This window comes from Vigna unguiculata, chromosome 11, assembly GCF_004118075.2.
Source record: "Vigna unguiculata cultivar IT97K-499-35 chromosome 11, ASM411807v1, whole genome shotgun sequence".
NCBI classification, from domain to species: domain Eukaryota; kingdom Viridiplantae; phylum Streptophyta; class Magnoliopsida; order Fabales; family Fabaceae; genus Vigna; species Vigna unguiculata.
This window is the reverse complement of record NC_040289.1, coordinates 35130269-35152181: the sequence shown is the minus strand read 5'-3', so window position 1 is coordinate 35152181 and position 21913 is coordinate 35130269. Positions and strand designations below refer to the sequence as shown.

The 21913-nt window shown below is 36.9% G+C and overlaps 1 protein-coding gene across 3 annotated transcripts; it reads left to right on the top strand.

Annotated features, from left to right (window-relative positions):
* Positions 1-220: 220 nt before the first annotated feature.
* LOC114168167 (putative GPI-anchor transamidase) lies at positions 221-5119 on the top strand. 3 transcript variants are annotated; one of them, XM_028052905.1, is made up of 11 exons: positions 221-457; positions 551-714; positions 813-854; positions 945-1089; positions 2062-2291; positions 2601-2658; positions 3428-3505; positions 3596-3684; positions 4079-4160; positions 4387-4578; positions 4669-5119. In XM_028052905.1, the coding sequence occupies exons 2-11, from the start codon at positions 587-589 to the stop codon at positions 4804-4806; spliced, it is 1182 nt and encodes a 393-aa protein (XP_027908706.1). In that variant the 5' UTR covers positions 221-457; positions 551-586; the 3' UTR covers positions 4807-5119. The 3 variants fall into 3 exon arrangements, with proteins under 3 accessions (XP_027908706.1, XP_027908707.1, XP_027908708.1); XM_028052906.1 differs by having other exon boundaries at positions 221-453; positions 4669-4893; XM_028052907.1 differs by lacking the exon at positions 221-457 and having other exon boundaries at positions 950-1089; positions 4669-4893.
* The last annotated feature ends 16794 nt before the right edge of the window (positions 5120-21913 follow it).

The following is a 21913-nucleotide window of genomic DNA, read 5'->3' as shown; positions in this document are numbered from 1 at the left end:
CTTTCTTTTTTTTAATTTTATTATTTACTATCACATTAACTTTCAATTAAATCTCTTAATTTCAATTTAAATTTTATGAATCTTTAAATAATTTAAAAAATGTATATATATATATATAGAGAGAGAGAATATTTCTAATTTACTCTGCTTTCTGTTATTACAGCATGAAAATATGATAAATATGTGTTCAGTTGAATATTTTTAATATTTTTTATTATTTGTATAACTATGTCTTGTCCAGAAAACAATCCCGCTTTCTACACCAACAAAACGACGTAGTTTTCCGTTCACCTGTTCACCTGTTCACCTGAACAACCGTCTTGGTCAGGGTTTTCTTTGACCCACATAATCTTTTCCAGAAAACGCGATCCCGCATCCTCCACCATCGAAACGACGCAGTTCTCCGTTCATCTGAAAATCCGTCACAGACACTTTGATTCGACCGAATCTATTGTTTGTAATTTTTAGTATTTTATGATGCAATTCAAATTTGACTGAGTAATGTGCATTATTAGTTTTGTGATTTTGTGTTTGCGGGATTGTATTGCAGTGTGGAATACTTTATTATACCTGGAGAAAAGAAAAAATGGGGTTAAGCCCTTCAAAGCTCGTGATGATTATATTGTTAATATTTCTCAGCTTCTCTGTAGCATACTCATCTACTACAATGCACACTAATAATTGGGCTGTTTTAGTCTGCACTTCTCGCTTTTGGTACATTAAGATTTTGTTTTTAGCTTTGCTTTGTTTTGTTGAGTATCCATGGTTTACCTGAGGGTTGATATACTAAATGTGCTGCTTTCGTTGTTCAGGTTTAACTATCGGCATATGGCGAATACTCTGTCCTTGTATAGGTAGGGATACAATTTAGCCTTATTTTTAGTTGTTTTGTTTGAACTATGCTTGACAATGGTCTAAAGGTCTTTAAATTCTTTCTCAATCAGAACAGTTAAGCGGCTAGGAATACCGGATGAGAGGATTATACTCATGCTTGCAGATGACATGGCATGTAATGCAAGAAACAAGTACCCTGCCCAGGTTTTTAATAATGAAAACCATAGACTTAATCTATACGGGGATAATGTGGAGGTAAGTTTTTATTTTTTCAGGTGTGTATTATTATGTCTGAATCTTTTGTGCAATATAGAGAAGACCTTTATTGTTAGCTTTATTTCTGGCTGGAGGCTGTCATTGCAAACATAGCATATTTTATTTCACTAATCTCGAAAGCTGAATTATCCCGAAGTTATCTCTTACATGTGTTTGTGGTTTTCTGTTAGAACTGAAACTGCTTTGTGATTTTGTAAAGAAGTGTATTTATGAGGTGCAAGACAGGTCGAGACTTCCTCCTTTTTAAGTGTTAATTTGTGTGTGTGTGTAGTCAGTGTTTGTACTCTTCTTTTTAATATTATCTTTAACTAGATTTATTATCTAAACCATTTTGGCTTTTTGACTAATTTTTGTCATACAGTAAATTAGTTTAGTTGTAGCAGAGGCTTCTCAAGGTTTGCTTCATTGATAGTATATGTATGCTTACGGTATAAAATTATCTAAATGAGCTGAGATTCCTTTAAATTAATTTATGAATAGACTGAGTTACCCATGTTCTGGACAACAGACAATTGAATTAGGTTTGCTTTATTTCTTATCATGAGTTTTGGCCTAGTCCCCTCCTGAAGTGTGTATCCTTTTTCTCCTTTATATTTCAATGTCACGTGTTGCCAAGAAAAACCTCTATAAGCCCATAACTTCTCTGACAGTTAGCCAAGTTAGTCTCTTGTGAAAAATTGGCGTACATCCTAAAAATATCTTTTACTTTCATGTAATGCTCTTATTTTCATCTTTATCCTAAGTGTCATGCTCTCTAGTGGAGGAGTTACTAGTTCTGTAATGTTCAATGGCTATAACTTGATAAAGCCCCATGTTTATTTTCTTCTTTTGTTTAGTTGTATCATTTTCGTGTAGTATTTAGAAGATAGAATATTTGTCTCTTTCTACTATTCTAGGGCTCTTGATATGTAGTATAAATTAGAGGATGATCATTTTCCTGCAATCACTCAGGTAGACTATCGTGGCTATGAAGTGACAGTGGAGAACTTCTTACGGGTACTTACAGGACGGCATGAGACTGCTGTTCCAAGGTCTAAGCGACTTCTTAGTGATGAAGGAAGTCATATTCTTCTGTATATGACAGGGCATGGAGGTGAAGAGTTTTTGAAGTTTCAGGACTCAGAAGAGCTTCAAAGTCATGATTTAGCTGATGCTGTGAAACAAATGAAAGAGAAACGCAGGTATAGTTCCACATAACTGTTTATTTGTGACCTATGAATTGTAATTTGATTACATGAAATAAAATAGAATTTATCATTATGAAGCCTAGTTTATTGGTGGCAATGATTTTGGCTTAACAAAGAGAGGAGAGGATAGTGAGTTCTCCTTAACAAAAGTACAAAAAGAAGACAATAAAGATGAATAATAATTAAAGAAGACCTACCCATGTTCTGGACAACATGCAATTGAATTACGACTCCAATTTTGCGTGCTTATCAATGTTGGACTATAATCTCTTTTGTTTACTCATTCATAACTGGATTTGTTAGGTTCAAGGAGCTTCTGATAATGGTAGACACCTGCCAAGCCTCTACTCTGTTCTCCCAGGTCTCATTTTTTTTATTTTAATCATTCTTGCGAGCTCCTATGCCAATTCTTGTGAAATAATAGTATGTGGTTTTGAGTATTCGTTGTCCATAATTAATCACCACTCAGCATTTTAGTACATAATGTTAGCTATAGAGTTGATATCTGTCCAACTCTAATGCATGCCTCGTGTTCATTATTAGATGTATTTTGTTGAATGATGTTCTTGCCGTTAGTGCATGGGTTGGGGTATAAAGAAGTCTGAAATTCAGTTCCTCACATTTCTTTGCTGTTAGGCTGTTTAGCTTCAGTTAAAAGGACCTATATGTCAATGATTAACAATGTTCGAGTACATATAAAGAGATTATGTTCTAAATGGTTTTCCTTCTTTATAAATGGTACTTTGCTTTCAGTCTTGAGCATCTCTGTGGCAATCACATAATTTTAATGAAAGGAGATTAGCAACTTTCCTATACTGAGGGATTTGGTTTTAACCAATTGTTACATTTTTCCCCACTTCAGCATCATGTCATGAAGTACAAAGAATATGAATTTAACACTTTTCTGTTTTTGTTACTTCTTTTCTAGGTTTTATCTTTCTGTATTAAATCAATACTTTTAGTACCGTCTGTGTCTATTCATTATTAAAATGTCTAGGTGATTCTAGACTATTTGTCCCCTTCAAATTTATAGTTGTTTATTATGTGATAATAAGAAATTCTTTTTTAAGTCTGGCTGATTATTCTTCCCAAAGTTTTGTTGCTGACTGTTCTTTTTATGGGCATGGCAGCTTCATTCGCCAGGTGTTTTGGCAATCGGAAGTAGTATGAAAGGAGAAAATTCATATTCGCATCATTTGGACTCGGATGTATGTATGAAAATCTAATAGTCGTTCTTTCAAGGATTTGATTTACTCTGGTACAGTTTATCTATTGATTTTCTTGTTCATTACATTCAGGTTGGTGTTTCAGTCGTTGATCGTTTTACATTTTACACCCTTGCTTTCTTTGAGAGGCTGAATATGTATGACAATGCTTCGTTAAGCAGGTACATGTAAACTTTTTATATGCCTTTCTCATGTTAAGTATTTTATTCTTACTATATTTCAAGTGTCTTTACTCTAGAGAGCATGTTTGTTTTTTATTTCATGTTCTTTTATCTGAATTTTACTTTCCATTCATTTTGTTCCGGTTCTGTTTTTTATTCATTGTTTGAAACAATTATCTTTAAAAATCCTATTGGGAATTAAAACTTAATTGACCCCTTTTTGGTGAACTAAGTTTAATGTTTTCTATCATTTGAAAATGAACAAAATCATCACCCTCTCTTGTTGAGCAAATCCAGACTTAAGGGCAGCTGAAATGCATAAGACTAAAATCGTGTTTAAATCATGGCAATGAAGGCTTAGTTTACACTGTCTTTTTTTGTGTTTGTTTTGCAGTCTTTTCAAGTCATTTAATCCAAATTTGTTGATGTCAACTGCGTATTATAGAATGGATCTATACCAACGCCATTTAGAGGAGGTAACTAAATTTTGGTCATATTTTTATTCTTTTTGCTTCTCTATTTTTTTGCGTAAATTTTTATTGTTTACGTGGTGAGGAATCAAGTTTTCCAAGGTAGTCTTTTGGCTCAATTTTTAGTTTAATTGGAAAAGTTTATTGATTTAGTTTGATTGACATTATCTGCCACTTCTTTTATGCTTTGTTTGATTGAATTGATGAGTTCGTTATTGTCACTTCTTTCCAGGTACCTGTGACAAACTTCTTTGGTTCTGTAATGAAAACTATACATACAGATTCAGCCTACAAATCCCTGTCTAATAAAAAAGTTGGGACAGATAAAACGAGAATCTCTTTGGAACGATCAATCTCTGACAATGACAGAATGATTTTTAGAAACTCAGATGCGGAGGATCAATTTAATAATTTAACTGCAGAGGTGATTCTAATATATGCCTCATCAAGATTAGTTTTACAATTTAAGTTGTTTCATGATCTTTAAGTCATGTTCACTGGATTTGCTGTGCAGGAACATTTCCGAGATGGTGTTGGACAAATATGGAGAGCTATTCTTGGCAATACTTTTGAAAGCATCGACACTTTTGTGTGCTATGGATTGATTTTAATGCTTCCTTTGTTGATATTTTCCACTTGGTTGTCAAAGTAAATGATTGCAGCAATGTTCTTGAAGTTTGTTTGCAAAGCGGAGATGCTATATGTCACCAGTACTTGAATTGTAATCTCACTTGAAGAAGATATTACTGGGGACTGTACATAGTATGGGGGCGCAGACTACAGAGAGAGCAGCTTTGACTATCAGCTGTGTTATTCGGTTAGCCATTGTTTTTTGCCTTAGTGTTGTGATGTTGTTGTCATGTTTCGCCCTGTTTAACTTTTTATGATTGTAGACTGTAAAATTTTGTAAAACCTTGCATTAGTTTGTGTCCATTGGAATATGGATCTTTTGAATTACTCGAAAATCAAAATGCTTGAAACATATATATATATATATATATATATATATATATATATATACACTACATCGTATGTATGCATTAATGACATAGACTCCATCACCAAATTTGACTGAGTCAGCAATAACCACCACTTGACAAAACCCTAAATTAGATGTCTGGTTTGATGGAGTATAGTTCATGCATGCAACCAACCGTTAGGTACTACTAACACAGTAACACATGACATGAAACTTTAAAATCTTTGACGAGTGCCAGACAAAACAAAACCAAATCCCTGACGCCAACATTTTCTTTACAAGCTGTCCCAGTTTCTGCATGTTACTGTTTTTATTTAGCGTGAAGCTATAGATCAGAAGTTCAGGAGAAACGGTGGAACTGTGGTGACCCAACAAATGAAGGCCATGATGTAGTCGTTTTCAAACTGCACACAGTGTTTTTTTGAACAACTTCCAAGATCATTATCAATGAGCACAGTCATGCCTGCTGATGCACAGGCTGCTGCAAATGTAAGGGTAGATGTGACCTGCATGGAAGACACAGGTCTTCTGAAATTTACACAACAGTTCTTTCAGAGGGGAAAAAGTAACACAGGTTACAGCTACACATGTCTACATTATAAAGAAGTTGATAATGAAGACAATAACAGAATACACTTTCCACCGCAGTTATGGTGTGTTATATTCAAATCCCAGTGATTCTTCTGTGAAACTGTGTGCATAGTGCGTATATTGTTTGAGATTAATAAAAGCAGTTGGGGTGAGTCTATCAGTTTTTGAAAATTGTGTTACACATAACTGTTAATAAAGTGCAGAATTGTAAAAAGATTATGGAGTCTTATACTGTAAATCTTACCCCATCACCAATTGTAAACAAGCTGAAAATTCTATAGTTCTGCAAGAAATGCTTTACCAAAGGGCATACACATCAGTAAATAGCCAATGAAAAGTTCCACAAAGATTGCAAACCGGCAACAGCAACAGAGTGACTGATAAACAATGAGACGAATATTTTATGTAATGTCATGGCATTTTTGCCGAACAAAAGAGGAAAACTGAAAAGAATAAAAGCCAAAAAGTTAATGCATTAATGACATGTTTCAACTAGACAGTACAAACAAGTCAGCTTATAGAACAGGGGCCACTGTCAAAAAACTGGTATAATAAGATCAGAGCAGATCTATCCAACACCAGTCCCACAGTATTTGGCCAATAATCTTTTTTTTTTTACTTAAAAAATTCTTTAAATTAAAGTTCAAACAAGTGCTTCGAAGGTAAATTAGAAGATATTCACTAATTTTAGTGTTTCAATGAGCATTTATAAAATTACTTTAAAAATCATTGCTACCGGTTCTGTTTGGTTGATCTGTAAGGTATTTTACACTAATAGTAGATAAAAACCAAAAACTGTTTTAGAAGCTTTTCAAAAAATGTGTTTGACTCAATTCCTTTTATGTAAAAGAAATCCAAAAATGCTAAGCAAGACAGTAACGAAATATGCATCAAATGAAGTAATAGCATCTCATCAGTACAAATAACATCATGAAGTCATGGCATTCAGTCATGACCCAACTATTTTCATTGCATCCTATGATTACATTATTACATACAACAAATTCTCTTTCCAATAATTAATGTTTTTTCCATAAAAAAAAAAATAGGAATAGTAACTTTGACTACAAAAACAGAAAGTTAGCATCTTTCTATTAATCTTTTAGCCAGAAAAATAGGAATAAGTTAATTAATCTCATTCTTTGTCTTTATATTTTATTATTTCTCCCTGTTTATGTCCAGCTGAAAAAGTTATAGTCTGTGTCTTCTCAACAACTTGGGTTGATTTCAACAAAAATGTTTAAACTCCCTGAGGTATAAAGAATGTTTGATAATAGAAGTGACTCTTGTATTATTATAGTTATTTTTAAACTATAGTTTATTTTGTATATTATAAATTCTACTGTATTATAATGAATTTAGTTTTATGTCATAACTGAAATAAGGTACTTTTTCACATAAGTGTATTTAAATTAGTGCTTTTACAAATGATTTGTTGGAATAATTAGTTAGCATCATCTACATTATGTAGATCGATGAATCAATTTGTTACTATAGTTTAAATTTGTTTTAAGGATTTTGGTATAATTGCAACGGTGTAATAAACTATGTGGGGTTGCAAAACAAAATGGTAAGTTTGGAGCACAAAGTGGACTAAACAGTTACAAACCCATGAGAGCTATTGCTTCCTATACCCCATATCTTGTGGCATCACATAAGTATGTTGAAATAACTATTTTATCCTTAATAAAAATATATACTCTCAATCGTACAATTCAAAATGTATCATTGAACTCAAATTTATATTTGATACAGCATATATTTTTTAATATATTTTGGATTATATGATTTTAAAAAATATTTTTTAAAATTTATAAATACAAAACGGATTACAAAATTCAGAATGTGGTTAAAAAAATATTTGTTTTGGATTTTAAAATTCATTCTAAATTCTTTTATTTCTTCCCTTTCTTTTGTATCATTCACTCCATGTTCACCCTTTCCTTTACTCGCATTTTCTTCACCTTCTTTGACTTTCAACCTTCATTCCTCCTTTTTTATTGCATTTTGTTCCAATTTTCTTTTAGTGGTCTTCATCTTTGTCTGTCATTGGATTTCACGTCAAACTAAAGAGTTAGAGGGTGCTTGAAATCAATGTCTTTATCAATCTCTTTGGGTCATCGGCCTTTGGCGGTATCCAATCTCTTGCGCAGCTCCACGAAGATAACTTTATTTGTCGCCTCTGCTTGTCCATTGGTTTGTGGATGTTCTACAGAACTTGTGATGTGCTTGATGCCAAGGCCAATATAGAATTTGGCTAACTCTTTGTCAATAAATTGTCGGCCATTGTCTGTGATGATGGTATGTGGTACACCATATCTGCATATAATGTCCTTCCACACAAATTGTTGAACTTGTTGGGCCGTGATGGTAGTTAGTGGCTTGGCTTCGATCCATTTAGTGAAATAATCGACAGCTACAATTAGGAATTTTACCTGCCCCTTGCCGAGTGAAAAGGGGCCGAGAATGTCCATTTCCCACTTAGCGAATGGCCATGGGGATAGTATGTGGTGTAGTTGTTCTTGTTTCTGGTGAATAAGGTTGCCATGTTTCTGACATGGCTTGCATTTCCTGACATGATCTTGGCAGTCTGCTTCTATGGTCGACCAGAAGTATCCAGCTCTAAGAACTCTGGTAGCCATGGTGCGTGCACCGGAATGATAACCACAAATACCTTCGTGTAGCTCTTTGATGATATATTGGGCTTGCTCTGCCGTGACACATTTAAGGAGGGGTTGGCCATATCCGCGTTTGTAGAGGTCATCGCCTATCATGGTGTACCTGGCGGCCTTAGCCAGCCAAGTTTTGTTCGCGTCTGGGGGGGGTTGTCGGTTTTGAGGTATTGGATGTAGGGGGTGGTCCAGTTTTGGCTTTGGGAGGGGGTGACGTTGCTAGCTGGGGTGTGGGTTAAATTTTGACAAGTGTGTGTGATGGAAGGTGTGGATAGTGTTTGTTGTAGTAAAGATCGGTGACGGTTTTTGAGCTTGGTGCTGGCCAATTTGGAAAGGATATCGGCCTTAATGTTGTCGGTTCTTGGGATGTGTTCGACGCGGACTTGTTCGAAGGCGGTTTGAATGACTGCAGGACCAGATGGTAATACTGTAGAAGGATGGGGTCTTTGATCTGGAACTCGTCATTTAGATGACCTACAGTAAGTTTGGAGTCAGTTTTGCAAGTTAATCTCTTGACGCATACCTCGCGGGCTAGGGAAAGACCGGCGAGGATGGCTTCGTATTCGGCTTGGTTATTTGACGTTTTGAAAGCAAAGTGAAGGGATTTTTCAATGAGGATATCGTTGGGGCCTTCTAAGACGATGTCGGCGCCGGCACCCCTTGGATTTGAGGAACCATCTACATGAAGCGTCCACTGGTCCTCTATAGGTATTTGTTGTAGGTCGTTGATGAAGTCTAAGAGACACTAGGCTTTGATGGGGCCGTGGGGTTCATAGTAGATGTTGAATTTTGATAGTTCCACGGCCCATGATGACATGCTTCTGGCTAGATTTGGTTTTTGTAATATTTTTTGGATTGGATAGTCGGTCTTAACGGTTATGGTGTGGTTTTGGAAATATGGGCGTAGACGACGTGCCGCGTGGACCAAAGATAGGGCCAACTTTTCTACCATCTGGTATCTGGTTTCAGGGTCTTGTAACGTTCTGCTCACGAAATACACAAGATGCTATGTGCCTTCTATTTCTTGGACCAGCGCGGTGCTGACTGTATAATCGGTGGCTGTGATGTATACGAGCGAGGGTTGATGGGTGTCCGGCTTGTGGAGGATAGGTGGGGAGGTTAGGGTTGTTTTTAGTTTTTGGAATATCTGTTCACAATCATCTGTCCACGTGAACCGGGTGAATTTCTTTAGGAGTTAGATTATGAGTTGGGTTTGTTCGGCTAGTTTGGGTAGGAAACGGGAAATGACTGTGAGACGGCCAATGAGACGTTGGACCTCTTTAATAGTAGTGGGGTTGCGCATTTTGATGATAGCCTTGCATTTTTCAGGGTTGGCCTCTATGCCGCGTTGGGTTAACATAAAACCAAGGAACTTGTCCCGGTCAACACCGAATACGCATTTGTCGGGGTTGAGCCGGAGGTTGTATTGGCATAGCGCGGAGAAAACTGCTGACAAGTCTTCAGCATGTTGGTGATGGCTTGGGGATTTGACAACCATATCGTCGAACACCTTGTCCATTAGCCGTTGGTAAGTTGCTCCAGCGTTTTTGAGGTCAAAGGACATGACCCTATAGAAGTAGTTGGCATCGTCCGTGATGAAGGCGGTTTTGTGCATGTCTGATGCGGCCATAGGGATTTGGTTATATCTTGAATATGCATCCAAAAAACTAAGCACCTTGTTCCCTGCCGCGCCGTCTATGAGTCGATCAATGTTGGGTAAGGGGTAAGCGTCACGGGGGCAAGTCTTGTTCAAGTCTGTGTAGTCTACGCAAATCCGCCATTTGCCATTGGCTTTCTTCACCAAGACAACGTTAGAAAGCCAAGTGGTGTACTGAGCTTCTTCTATAAATCCTGCGCTCAGCAGCTTGTCAGCTTCGACCTTGGCTGCTTGCCGACGTTCTTCGCCAAGCTTGCGTTTTATCTGGGATACATAGCGGGCTTCTTTGTATATGGATAGTTTGTGGGATGCCACCTGGGGGTCCACTCCAGGGAGGTCGGCGGCCGACCAGGCGAAAAGATCGGTGTTGTTGATAAGGATGGGTGTGATGGTGGCACGCTCGTCAAAGTTTAAACCGGTGCCTAGGTTAATAGAGTGACCATTGGGAAGTTGTAGAGGAGAGGTGTCCTCAACTGGTTCGAGGCGAACATCCCGGCCTATTATGGGGTCAAGATCTTCGCCAGATAGGGCTATGCTGGAGCTAGGGGGTCTCTCGATATGGTTGGTTTGTTGGATTGGTAGTTGTGGTCGCAAGCTGGCCATGTAGCATTCTCGTGCCAAGCGCTGGTCGCAGTGGATGGTAAGGATGTCGCCGGATGGGGAATGGAACTTCATGGCTAAGTGATGGGTGGATGGGATGGTTGATCATAGCGGGGAAGGTGGAGGTTAGGTTGTGAGGGGGGATGTGGGTTGTCAGAAGATATTGTGGGTTGTATGGTGGAATATGTGTGGTGTGTAGGGTGGTGGGTATGTTGTAGGGGATCTGGGTGGTAGGGAGGGTAGCGGCGGGGGTTGGGGGTGCAGTAAGCCTCGGTTGACCAGATGGGAAGTGATGGGGATGGGTAGAGGTAACGAGTGTTTGTTGAGTGGTGGTGAAGGTGTGAGGGGTGGGGTTGTATTCACTTTCTTCCTCTGTGGGTTGGAAGGCCGGATACTTCACATCTTCAGAAGTTTCTTTGGCTTTTCCCTTCAGATTGGGATCAGCCTCGATCCTTCGCCTCAGGCGAGAGTTCTCTTGCCTCAATGCCTCCATTTCATCAGCGTTGCGTTTCTTTAAATTCGCGAGTTCTTGTTGCATCTTTGCTTGGTCGTCTAGGATGGCGGCCAGATCAGGGGTGATGCCAGGAGGTCCAGAGGGACCAGCATCCGCTTGCTTGTTCACTCCAGCTTTGCTACGGGTGGAAACCATCTTCAGAGAAAAACGGGTACTAAAGGTGTTCGTCTCGTGCCCCACGGTGGGCGCCAATTGTTCCTGCAGAGAACAAATAAGATGAGTTAGGCACAAGTGTCACCTTATCACGTAGTCCGCTATTTCTTCAGTTGGTCTCTCCCCGGTTGATACATGTCAGCTTGAATCCAGGAGGGGTTACTTGCAGAAGAGTCTTCGAAGCTCAAGTAAGTCAAAGCTCTCAGAAAGTCAAATCAGTGATTAATGAATGCGTACCTTTAATTCGTGGGGTCCATGCGTATTTATAGAGCATTAATGATGTTCGTTTATCCAATGGGCCGGGCCTTGGCTTGGGCCCTAGCCTGGGTTATTAGTGGGCCTGGGCCCTAACCCAGGCCCCTAAGGTCCATCGAATGCGGGGACCTCCATTTTACTAAGTCTTCGAGAGCGGTCTGATCCGTTTACTTCTTGGCTTGTCGAATGTCGTCCTTGGCCGTGTACTATCCGTGTTGGCCATTTTGTTGTTACTTTAGCCTTTGTTCAGTTAAATTCGAGACCATGGCGGCCCAGGTCGTGTACTTGGGTTGTCGCTGGCATGTTCGTGAGGTTTATCATTTATATGGTTAAATTGACCAGGTCCGGTATAAGTTAGACTGACTCGGCCTAGGTTGAATACTTGGCTGCTTTGATGCATTTTTTACTTATTTGATTGAGTTTGGTTATGTGTGGTACATAACATGAATAACGAAAGAAATTATATTGCATCAAAAAAGTTACATAGAATATGAGTTCATTACATCCAACCCTAATGAAATGAAAGTTTAATTATTCCAATGCATCTACAACATACAAGTTGGATGAAATTAATGGAGTGAATGTAGAAAAACTAAGTTTTTATGCCCTTGAATTGCCTTTGATCGAAATATAAGTTTCTTATGTATTCACACACCAATAACTCCTTTTTTTCATTTAATTCTCAACACCTTAACCTAGTTCAGAAATTTTCTTTTCGTTGAGCTAGCATAAACTCTTGTTGGGCGAGATATAACTTTTGTCTCACTTCCAACTGCTTTATCTCACTGGGTAAGACAAACTTCTTACTAGGCGAATGGTGGTACCCTCGTTGGGCGAGATGGTCGTGACATATAACTCTCTAAACTTTTCCAATCTTTCATTTTCCTACACAATAATCCCAAAAAATTTAGTTATACCTAACTTAAAAGAATGCATAAAACTCTTACATCTTTTTCTTGAAATAACACAAAAGCACATGAATGAAAACAAATAATAGGAGTTAATAAGCATAAATAATAAGTATTTTTCACATTTAGGCACACAACCACAAGACAAACATAACATCCCACTTTCCACACATCACCTAAGGTTCAAACCATGTTCTGATACAAAAAATGTAACACTTTGTATTAGTATGATTACACTACTGATTAGAGTGTTACAATGTTAGTATTAAGCATAAACAAGCACATAAATATGTATTCATTATATTTACAGGCCTCCAAAATTCTCAAAATATATTATAAATGATCTTTCAAAATATAAAACTACTTCAACATTTAGATGATTGTACAAAACACAACTTTATAGACAAATGCAATTATAACTCCAAAAAGCCCACCAACAGTCCCACTACTATCTACCACTCTCACATGCATCACCATTTGCTCATGTATAACATACGATCGTAGTAGGTGAACATCTTATAACCAAATTAGAAAGCAGGGTAAGTTAGTGCAATCACAATATATCCATATAAACTTACACAACATCTCATAATAGAGACAATGATCAATTCATCATAATTTTACAATAACCAAATGGTTAAACAACACGTGCATTCACTAGCACCTCATATAAACACAACTCCACAGGCTTAACCCTTGTGACTCTTAAAACTTATACATCAGACTATACTTTTTGGAAAACTCGTGTATTGAGTAAACTTTTACACCTTTTATACTATCTCATACTCCCACAAAACAATAAACTAGAACCAGCATCCCCCACCCCCTAGGTATGACATGTAAATTCCTCATACATATGTGGTACAATCTTGTTTCATACCGAAGCACCAACTTGCATAAACCTTCTTTAACCCTCACAATTATATATCTTCATCTATATGAGTTGGTTACTAGTATAATTATGACAATCTCATCAACACACGATTCAATACACCAAACCCAACTTAGCATAACACTCCCTTCCCTAAAAGTCACCACACCCTCATAACCCACACAATTCATATATCACATTTCAAAAAACTTGAATATAAATAAAATATAACTATTTTATCTCAAAATGAATTTACAAAAACCATTACATTCAATGAGTTTGAGAAATCAAAATACTTTTTTGCTCGAGCTAAAATATTTTAGCTTAAGTGAAAGTGTGTAAGTTTGAGTGAAAAATTGGCACAAACTTAGTTAAGTTATAGTGTTATTTTGGCATGAATGAAAATAAGGCTGAGAATAAGGTTATTTGCAACTCTATTTTCACTTGAACGATAAATCTTTCGCTTGAGTGAAAATTTGGCAAAGAGTATGGGCTAGGTCTCTGTTATATTTTTGCTTGAGCGAAAATATCAAAGATATCACACGTTACAGTAAAATCAAATCAATTAAACAATACAACAACAGTTCAAAAATTTATATTCATCAACACATCAACTTAAAATCAAACACTTTAATTCAACTATTCAAAAGGTTAATATACCAAAATCAAGCACTACAACTAATTTATTATCATCCAAACAATAATCACAAATTTAACCATATCATATTATAATTTACCAGCTTCCTTGCTTAAAAACAAAGTTCACACACCACAAATACTCCACGCCTAACTCTAACTACAAAATAAATAAATAAATAAATGATTTAAACACACTATTACGCCCACAAAATAATAGAAATTCAAATTTAGCCACCTAAGGTCACATATATCCTTTCAAAGATCATATGCAACCTATAGTAACACAAACTCAAGAAAAAAAAAGCAAAACGAAATTTACTATAATCACATTTCTGGTAACACAAATGCATTGCTTTCAAAATAAGAAGTCCAAAAATAAGTTCAGATCTTCAAAGAGACGAAAAATGTAAAAATCTAAAAAAATAACAAAAAAAACTTAGATGAAATTTTTTAGAAATGGTGATTTATAAAGTAATTTCGTTTAATAAAACTTTTATGTATATTTTTAATAATAAAATATTTGAGTATTATTTATAAATTCATCTATATTCTTAAACGATTTTCCAAATACTCGCATATTTTCTCGACATGCCTATGATTATGAAAAAACTATAAATAACTTATTTTAGACCCACCTTCAATTTATTTTCTTACCACCAATTTATAACATTAAATTTCTTGATCATTTATGATAAAAAGAAACACAAACTGCATTATTATAATTTTAAAAACCATTATTTACCTCTTCATAACATTTTTTCGTTATTAAAGTTGTCCATATATATTGAAAATAAAAAATGTAAGGCCCTGTTTTTTTTTCTGCCTTACATAAAGGGCTGCCCCAAATCTGATGAGCCTAAGAGCTGGCCCAAAGGTTAAAGCTGAACCCAGGCTGCCCTAACGCTCACACTTTCTTTCATTCTCAGATTCACAGCCGTCTTCCTCTCCACTGTACCACTAGAGCTTTGCTAGGGTTTGTTTCCCGCCTCGAACCAGTCCGCCCAAGAAGCCCAAGTAGTGATTTCTACTCCACGTAAGTGATTCTAAACCTACTGTATTTACTTCCTAAAGCTGTTCTTCGTATTTCACCGTTTAGAGTTCGGACTAATCCCGTTTTTCCGTTGTTCTGCCAGTTCTGCAAGTCCGTCACTCGAGCTGTTGTGCTCCGAGGTCCCGTGTCGAAGTTTTGTTAGCCCTTTTTCCAGGTACGGGAAGTTAGGGATTCTAGTTTTGAGCTGTTTTGGACTGTTCTTGAGTTGGTTGTTGATTGTATGGATTAATCCTTCGTTTTGATGCGTGAGAATACCTTACATGATTGGTTGGTTTGAAAAACATAGCTGTGGCAGGTGAAACAGTGGCGAGACTTGTTAATTTCGCCCAAGCGAGCCAGTCTCGCCTAGGCGAGACAAACAGGGACTCGCCCAAACCAGTTTACGCGAAAGGTCGCCTATGCGACCCACTTTTTATTTTGAGCGAGCGAGCACCTCGCCCAGGCGAGAGGGGTCTCGCCTAAGCGAGATCCCACATTGCTTTTGTAACATCCCGTCAGGATATTACTAATTTATAAATAAATAAATGGAATAAATAAAACAGCGCGTTTAATAATACCTCATTTTCCCAAAACGCGGGAAAATTTAAAGTTTTATTAATTGAGCGGATAAATTTTAGAGCGTCCATTACAAAACTAAAACCACAATGTCATCAAGTCACCCATCAGGGTTTACAATTGTTTTCAAAAACAAATAAATACATATAAAAGTTTCCCAAGTCAATCCCCTCTCCGCGACTAAGCTGCACCAGGGCCACCTGCATCACCAACATCTACTCTCGTGTACCGCGTACACGATCATCGCCACACACACGCAGATAGGGTAAGCTTAGCAGATAAAATCACATATATACAAAGCTATAAACATATATATATATATATATATATATATATATATATATATATATATATATATATATATCAACATGCATACATATCACAACACTTAACTTAACTTTCCATATTGCCCTATATTTTTATTCCCATAATCTGATCCCCAATACGTTTATTCGTGTTCTACTTCGTTTGATGATTACTTCAAGGTGACTTGCTGTCATACCTATCGGCCACAACCGATAGAGCACGTGCGGGAAAACATGCTACGGATCATACACCGCAACGTCAGGTAGAGTTCCCATATACGAATAAAGCCCGTATCGTCCCAAGACTACCAAACTCGTCAGCCAACAACTGAGGAGGGCAATCTATCTAGACCCATCCGTACTGGCCACAACCAGCACACTCATACCGACAACGCTCGCCAACCCGAGCCACAACTCAAGGGTTTCTCGTGTTCATCCGCCATCCCGAGCCACAACTCAAGAGATGTTATTCCGAGCCACAACTCAAGGAATACCACGTGCTTAACCCCTATCCCGAGCCACAACTCAAGGGATACGTTCCGAGCCACAACTGAAGGAACTCCAGCAATCCCACCTTTAAAGCACCATTAGACGCCACATAGATCACATATACACAATCCAAATTCAAAGCTGCAGCAGTGCGAATCGCCTGGCGGGGGACACGTGCCGCCAGGCGCTGCCAGCTTCCAGACCGTCTGGCGGGGGACACGTACCGCCAGGCGCCAAGCGCCTCAAACTCACAAAGTTTGCAACCACCGCCTGGCGGGACAGTCTACACCGCCAGGCAGACGCTGTTTCAGGAGCCATTGTTCGTGTCGCCGCCGCCTGGCGGAGCCTATCCAACCGCCAGGCGCCATCCAGTCCAGAACCCCACTGGGTCCTTGCCATCGCCTGGCGCTCCCCATTCCACAGCCAGGCGCCATGACAGTATTGCGCAACTCCAGTTTCTGTCCCAGTCTGGCATCCCTTCCCCATCCGCACCATTGGGTTACGTTCCTACTATCCTATAACTTTTATGATCACCCGCAATCGTGAAACCGAATCGTCATTCCTTTATTGGGTAGGAGTCCTTACCTTACCACTACCCACACAGTTTCCAATTCAAGCTTCCTTAGTTTTACCATATTGGTATTCCCAAATACCTTACCTTGCCTTTACACTAAGTCAATTTACTATTGTTATAAAACTCGCGTCGCAGTCCAGATACTAGGATACTGATATAGTATAGTCTTTAAAATCCTCTATGTCTCAATAGTTAATCAATTACACAATTAACCACCCAACTTTTGCCCAACAACTTACACATAACCTGTGCTGAGGTATCTAACACACATCTCCCCAACCCTATCTCATTTTGCCCATCATACTATAATGTAAATCGTCCAGTCATCCATACCATTTTCAATTATTTAAGCCTTTATTAATTCAATTCCGCATACACTAGATAGTGTAATCCTTTAACCACTGTTTCTACATTTTTAACCACTTTCACTCATTTTCATCGTGCTATTATATACTTGTGACTGCACCTAACTATCCCACACTACCAACACATTTAATCTGACCCTTGCTGATACGGCGCCTGGCGGCTCAGAGGTGGCCGCCAGGCGGTTCTTGCACTCTCCAGGAACTCCCCCATTGTTTCCAACATTCTGCGAACTTTGAATCTTACCCCAACTTCCGATTTTTTTCCCTCCCATTCATCAACTCTATTGATTGAGAACCCCGTTCCTACATCACTCTCTCACTTATTTCACTCAAAGTTTTCCCTTACAAGCACAACCCTAATTCGATGAGTACCGAAACTCTCCACCAACCCATTCAAAACACCGTTTCAGCCAACTTAACTATTAGTTAAACTGTTTTCCATAAGTACCATATTAGATCCTCTCTAATTACCGACTTGTACTTTCCCTCCGATCACAATCCTGTTAACCCACCTCAAAATGACCAAACCTCACATTCCATCCCCGCGTCGCCTGGCGGGAGTTTATCGTCGCCAGGCAGTGCATCAGAAAAACCCAGAATGTCCAGAACCCTAAGCATCGCCTGGCGGCCGAGATTGTGCCGCCAGGCGGTTCCCCTTACAGGAACCCCAAACCACGTGATATTACATGCATCGCCTGGCGGCTATGAGCAGCCCGCCAGGCGGTTTCTGGGAATTTTTCCAGAAACTTAGAAAATCCAAACAGCAATGAACAGAATCATCAACACACGTAAAATTCAGCAATTCGAATACAGTTATTAAAGTTCTAACGTGTAAGCTCCCCTAACCTGGATCCTTTTAAGCTTTAACCCTTGAACTTTGGATAGTTCCCCTTCGCACGCTAGCCCTCCTTGGTTCCTCTCTTTTTAGCCTCTCAATCTCTCCCAAACCTCACCAACTCCAGAATTTTCGCTCTCTCTCTGTAGTCAAATTTCAGATTGCCAAAACCCTTCTCTCTACCTCACTATAGCCTTTTAAAGGTGCCCTAAAACTATGCTAATGCTTTAAAACGAAAATTGCTTATTGAATGGAGTTTATTATCATTTACCAACCCATTATAAGGCTCCTTTCCAGCCACCTCTCGGCTCCCTTACCACTAGGGTTTCTTCCCAACCCTTTCATATTCAAGTCAAATCCAAAATGCCCCAAAAAATATAAATTAATGTGAGCTCTCCAAGGCTTGAACCCATAACCATGCAATTGCCAAATCAATATCAAACCATCATGCCAATTCATATTTCATGCTAGAAATCACAATTCAATTATCATAATATAGAAGAACCTGTTTTCATAGATTTAAATAATAAAACCATAACATCAAAAGTTAGCATACATAGGACTCGAACTCAAGTCCCTCTCACATAATCAAGTACTCTCAACCATTTGAGCTAGTACTTTTCCACGTCATACCAACCATAATTAATGTTATAATTATTTCTCCTCCCGTATTTATTAATTAATTAAATTCTACGGGTCTTACAACTTTCTTGATGTTGTTTTTGAGACCTCGCCTAGGCGAAGGGGGCTCGCCTGAGCGAGAAGGTCTCGCCTGAGCGAGACCCTTCAGTCTGAGCGACGGGTTGGGCGAGACAGTGCTATGTTTGGTTGCGTGATTAATCTTGGATGATTGAAATTGTTTGGGTATGATTGTTATGATGAGATACATATGTATATGTATGTATATATGCATCATGGATTGCTATGTATGCGTGACATAATTCATGAATGGTGAATGATGGATATTGTGGGAACTTGGCTTGTGAAATGAATGAGTGGATTGGAACTAATGTAACATGGTATTGATATGAGATGAGACCCTAAACTCATGGGGTGGTGATGACTAGTGGTATGGATTCAAAATGTGATACGTATGAGGAATTGATCCCAGGGGTTGGTATGAAATTGTAAACATGATTTAATGTTCTTGTATTGCTGATTTATGAATGTTGGTCTGTGTCAGCGTGTAATTCCTTGGGGGTCTTTAGGTGAGACCTCTGGGGTTGCGCTTCAGTGGTCGGGACATAATTCCATGGCCCCTGTTAGTGGGTGTCCATGGTGGTGTCCCATTTGTATAACTAGGTAAGGATTCAAGGTAAGGATTGCATCCTGACACTCTAAGGGGTAGAGATGGCAAATAAACCCGTCCCCGTGGGTATTGCCCGAACCCGTCCCCGTTTTGATGGGGAATCCTCGCATTGACTGGGTATGGGTATGGGTATGGGGAATCCCCGACTTTTTCAGTTGGGTATGGGGATGGGTATGGGGATGTACATATATCCGCCATAATACCCGTCCCCGCCATATCTCCATTCTCGTTTAAATTATTAAAATATTCACAATTAATTAAGTAACTCCTATATATATATATATATATATATTTTTTTTTTTTTCTATTTTTTTTTCTTTTAATTATTTCATTTGTCATGAAACTCATTCTCATCTCCAATATATTTTTTATCTTATCATAACCTTTATGTAATTATGTTAAAATGATGTATGTTAATAAAAAAAATATTATGCCTCACATTTGAATATTTATATTATTTTTTAATATTTTTATTTATTATAAATTTTCCTTTCACATGAGAATGTTTATACTCTCAATTTAAGATAATATAAAAAAATTCTTTACTTATTATTATTATTATTATTATTAATTTTTGTTTAATTTGAAGAACTCTTTTGTTTCATTGAAATAATTTTCGTTATTTTTCAACCATTAAGTATATATGTTGATATTTGAAAAGTTTTCTTAGTTCTCTAAGATATTTTTCATCTTATCATACCTTAGTTATACATTTGATTTCCTTTGTGTGATTTTTTTCGATAGTCTCTCAAATTATTTCTAAAACACACATTTGTTAGCTTTTTAATATTTTTATTTATTGTTTTTATTTTTATCATGTAGAATAATATTTCGATATATTCTATCTAATTATTTTTTATTTTATAACTCATTGTTAATCATAATGTAATTTTTTCACTTTCAATTCTGTTTGAAGTGGTTAAAATTATATATATATATATATATATATATAATGATATTTAGGAATAGTATATGATAATTCACTACAAGAAAAACATGAAATGGTGACTGATTTAGTCAGTAACCCATATCAGTCACTATTTTTCATCATTGGTGGTAGTAGTTGATTTATTGTCTGAATCAATGACTAAATTAGTGACTGATTCAATGATCGAATCGATACTTGATTTAATGACCAATTTAATTACTAATTTATTTGTAATTTAATGACAAATTTTTTGGTCACTAATGATATTTCTATTTAATTTTAACCACTTCAAACGTAATTTAATAATTAGTTCTCTAATGTATTTTTTATTTTATCATACCTTAATTATACATTTGATTTCCTTTGTGCGATTTCTTTCGATAGTCTCTCAAATTATTTCTAAAACACACATTTGTTAGTTTTTTAATATTTTTATTTATTGTTTATTTTCATCATGTAGAATAATATTTCGATATATTCTATCTAATTATTTGTTATTTTATAACTCACTATTAATCATACTGTAATTTTTTTCACTTTAATTGTATAAATAACTTTTATTCACTACAATATAAAAATTTAATGTAATTGCTATGAATATTTTTTTGTCACTATCCAACATATATTGAAGTTCAAAAGATACAAAATCTATGTCAAAATTTTATTATTATGTTTATTATTTGTTCTTTGTGTCATTTTGATCAAGTGATGTATTATAACTTTTATTAGTGTATAAAAAAGAGATTTATTATAATTTAAAAAATTGAAGTAAACAAACATTTAAAATATATTTTAATTTGAATATTTTTTTTCCTTTTATTATTATGTTTATTATTTGTTCTTTGTGTCATTTTGATCAAGTGATATATTATAACTTTTATTGGTGTATAAAAAAGAGATTCATTAGAATTTAAAAAATTGAAGTAAACAAACATTTAAAATATATTTTAATTTGAATATTTGTTTTCCTTTTATATTTTTTTGAAATATTTTTTAATTTTATCAACTAAGTTCATCAATGTTGTAGTTTGCAAATTTAATAAATGTTTTGGTTCACATGAAATTTTATTTGGTATTCTAATATAAAATGTAAACAATTATAATTTATTTTAAGGTATTTGGCATCAAAGAAAATCCTCCTAATATTGAATATTTCATAATATTATGTTTTCTTTACCGTAATTTTTTTTCTTTTATAAAAATTAATAGTGAAGTAGTTAGAACACGGGTACGGGTATGGGTACGAGATTATACCCGTTACCCGGTGGGAATGGGGATGGGAAAAAAGTTTGATACCCGTTGGGTTTGGGTATGGGGATGGGGATGAATTTTTTATGCGGGGATGGGTTTGGGATAGCGAAACCCGTCCCCGCCCCGCCCCGTTGCCATCCCTACTAAGGGGTTAGTTAGTCTCACTTAGAGCGGACTGACTCCTGTGGTGAGAGTAGCAGGAGGCCTGAAATTCATTAAGGGCTAACCTTGTGGTGAGGAAAAAATGATTCATAGAAA

What these genes read in the sequence shown, in the direction of transcription:
- LOC114168167 (XM_028052905.1), top strand. Translation starts at nt 587, where the DNA reads ATGGGGTTAAGCCCTTCAAAGCTCGTGATGATTATATTGTTAATATTT. An exon ending in CGCATCATTTGGACTCGGAT is followed by an intron (nt 3,506 to 3,595) that starts GTATGTATGAAA and finishes CATTACATTCAG; the next exon opens with GTTGGTGTTTCAGTCGTTGA. An exon ending in GACAATGCTTCGTTAAGCAG is followed by an intron (nt 3,685 to 4,078) that starts GTACATGTAAAC and finishes TTTGTTTTGCAG; the next exon opens with TCTTTTCAAGTCATTTAATC.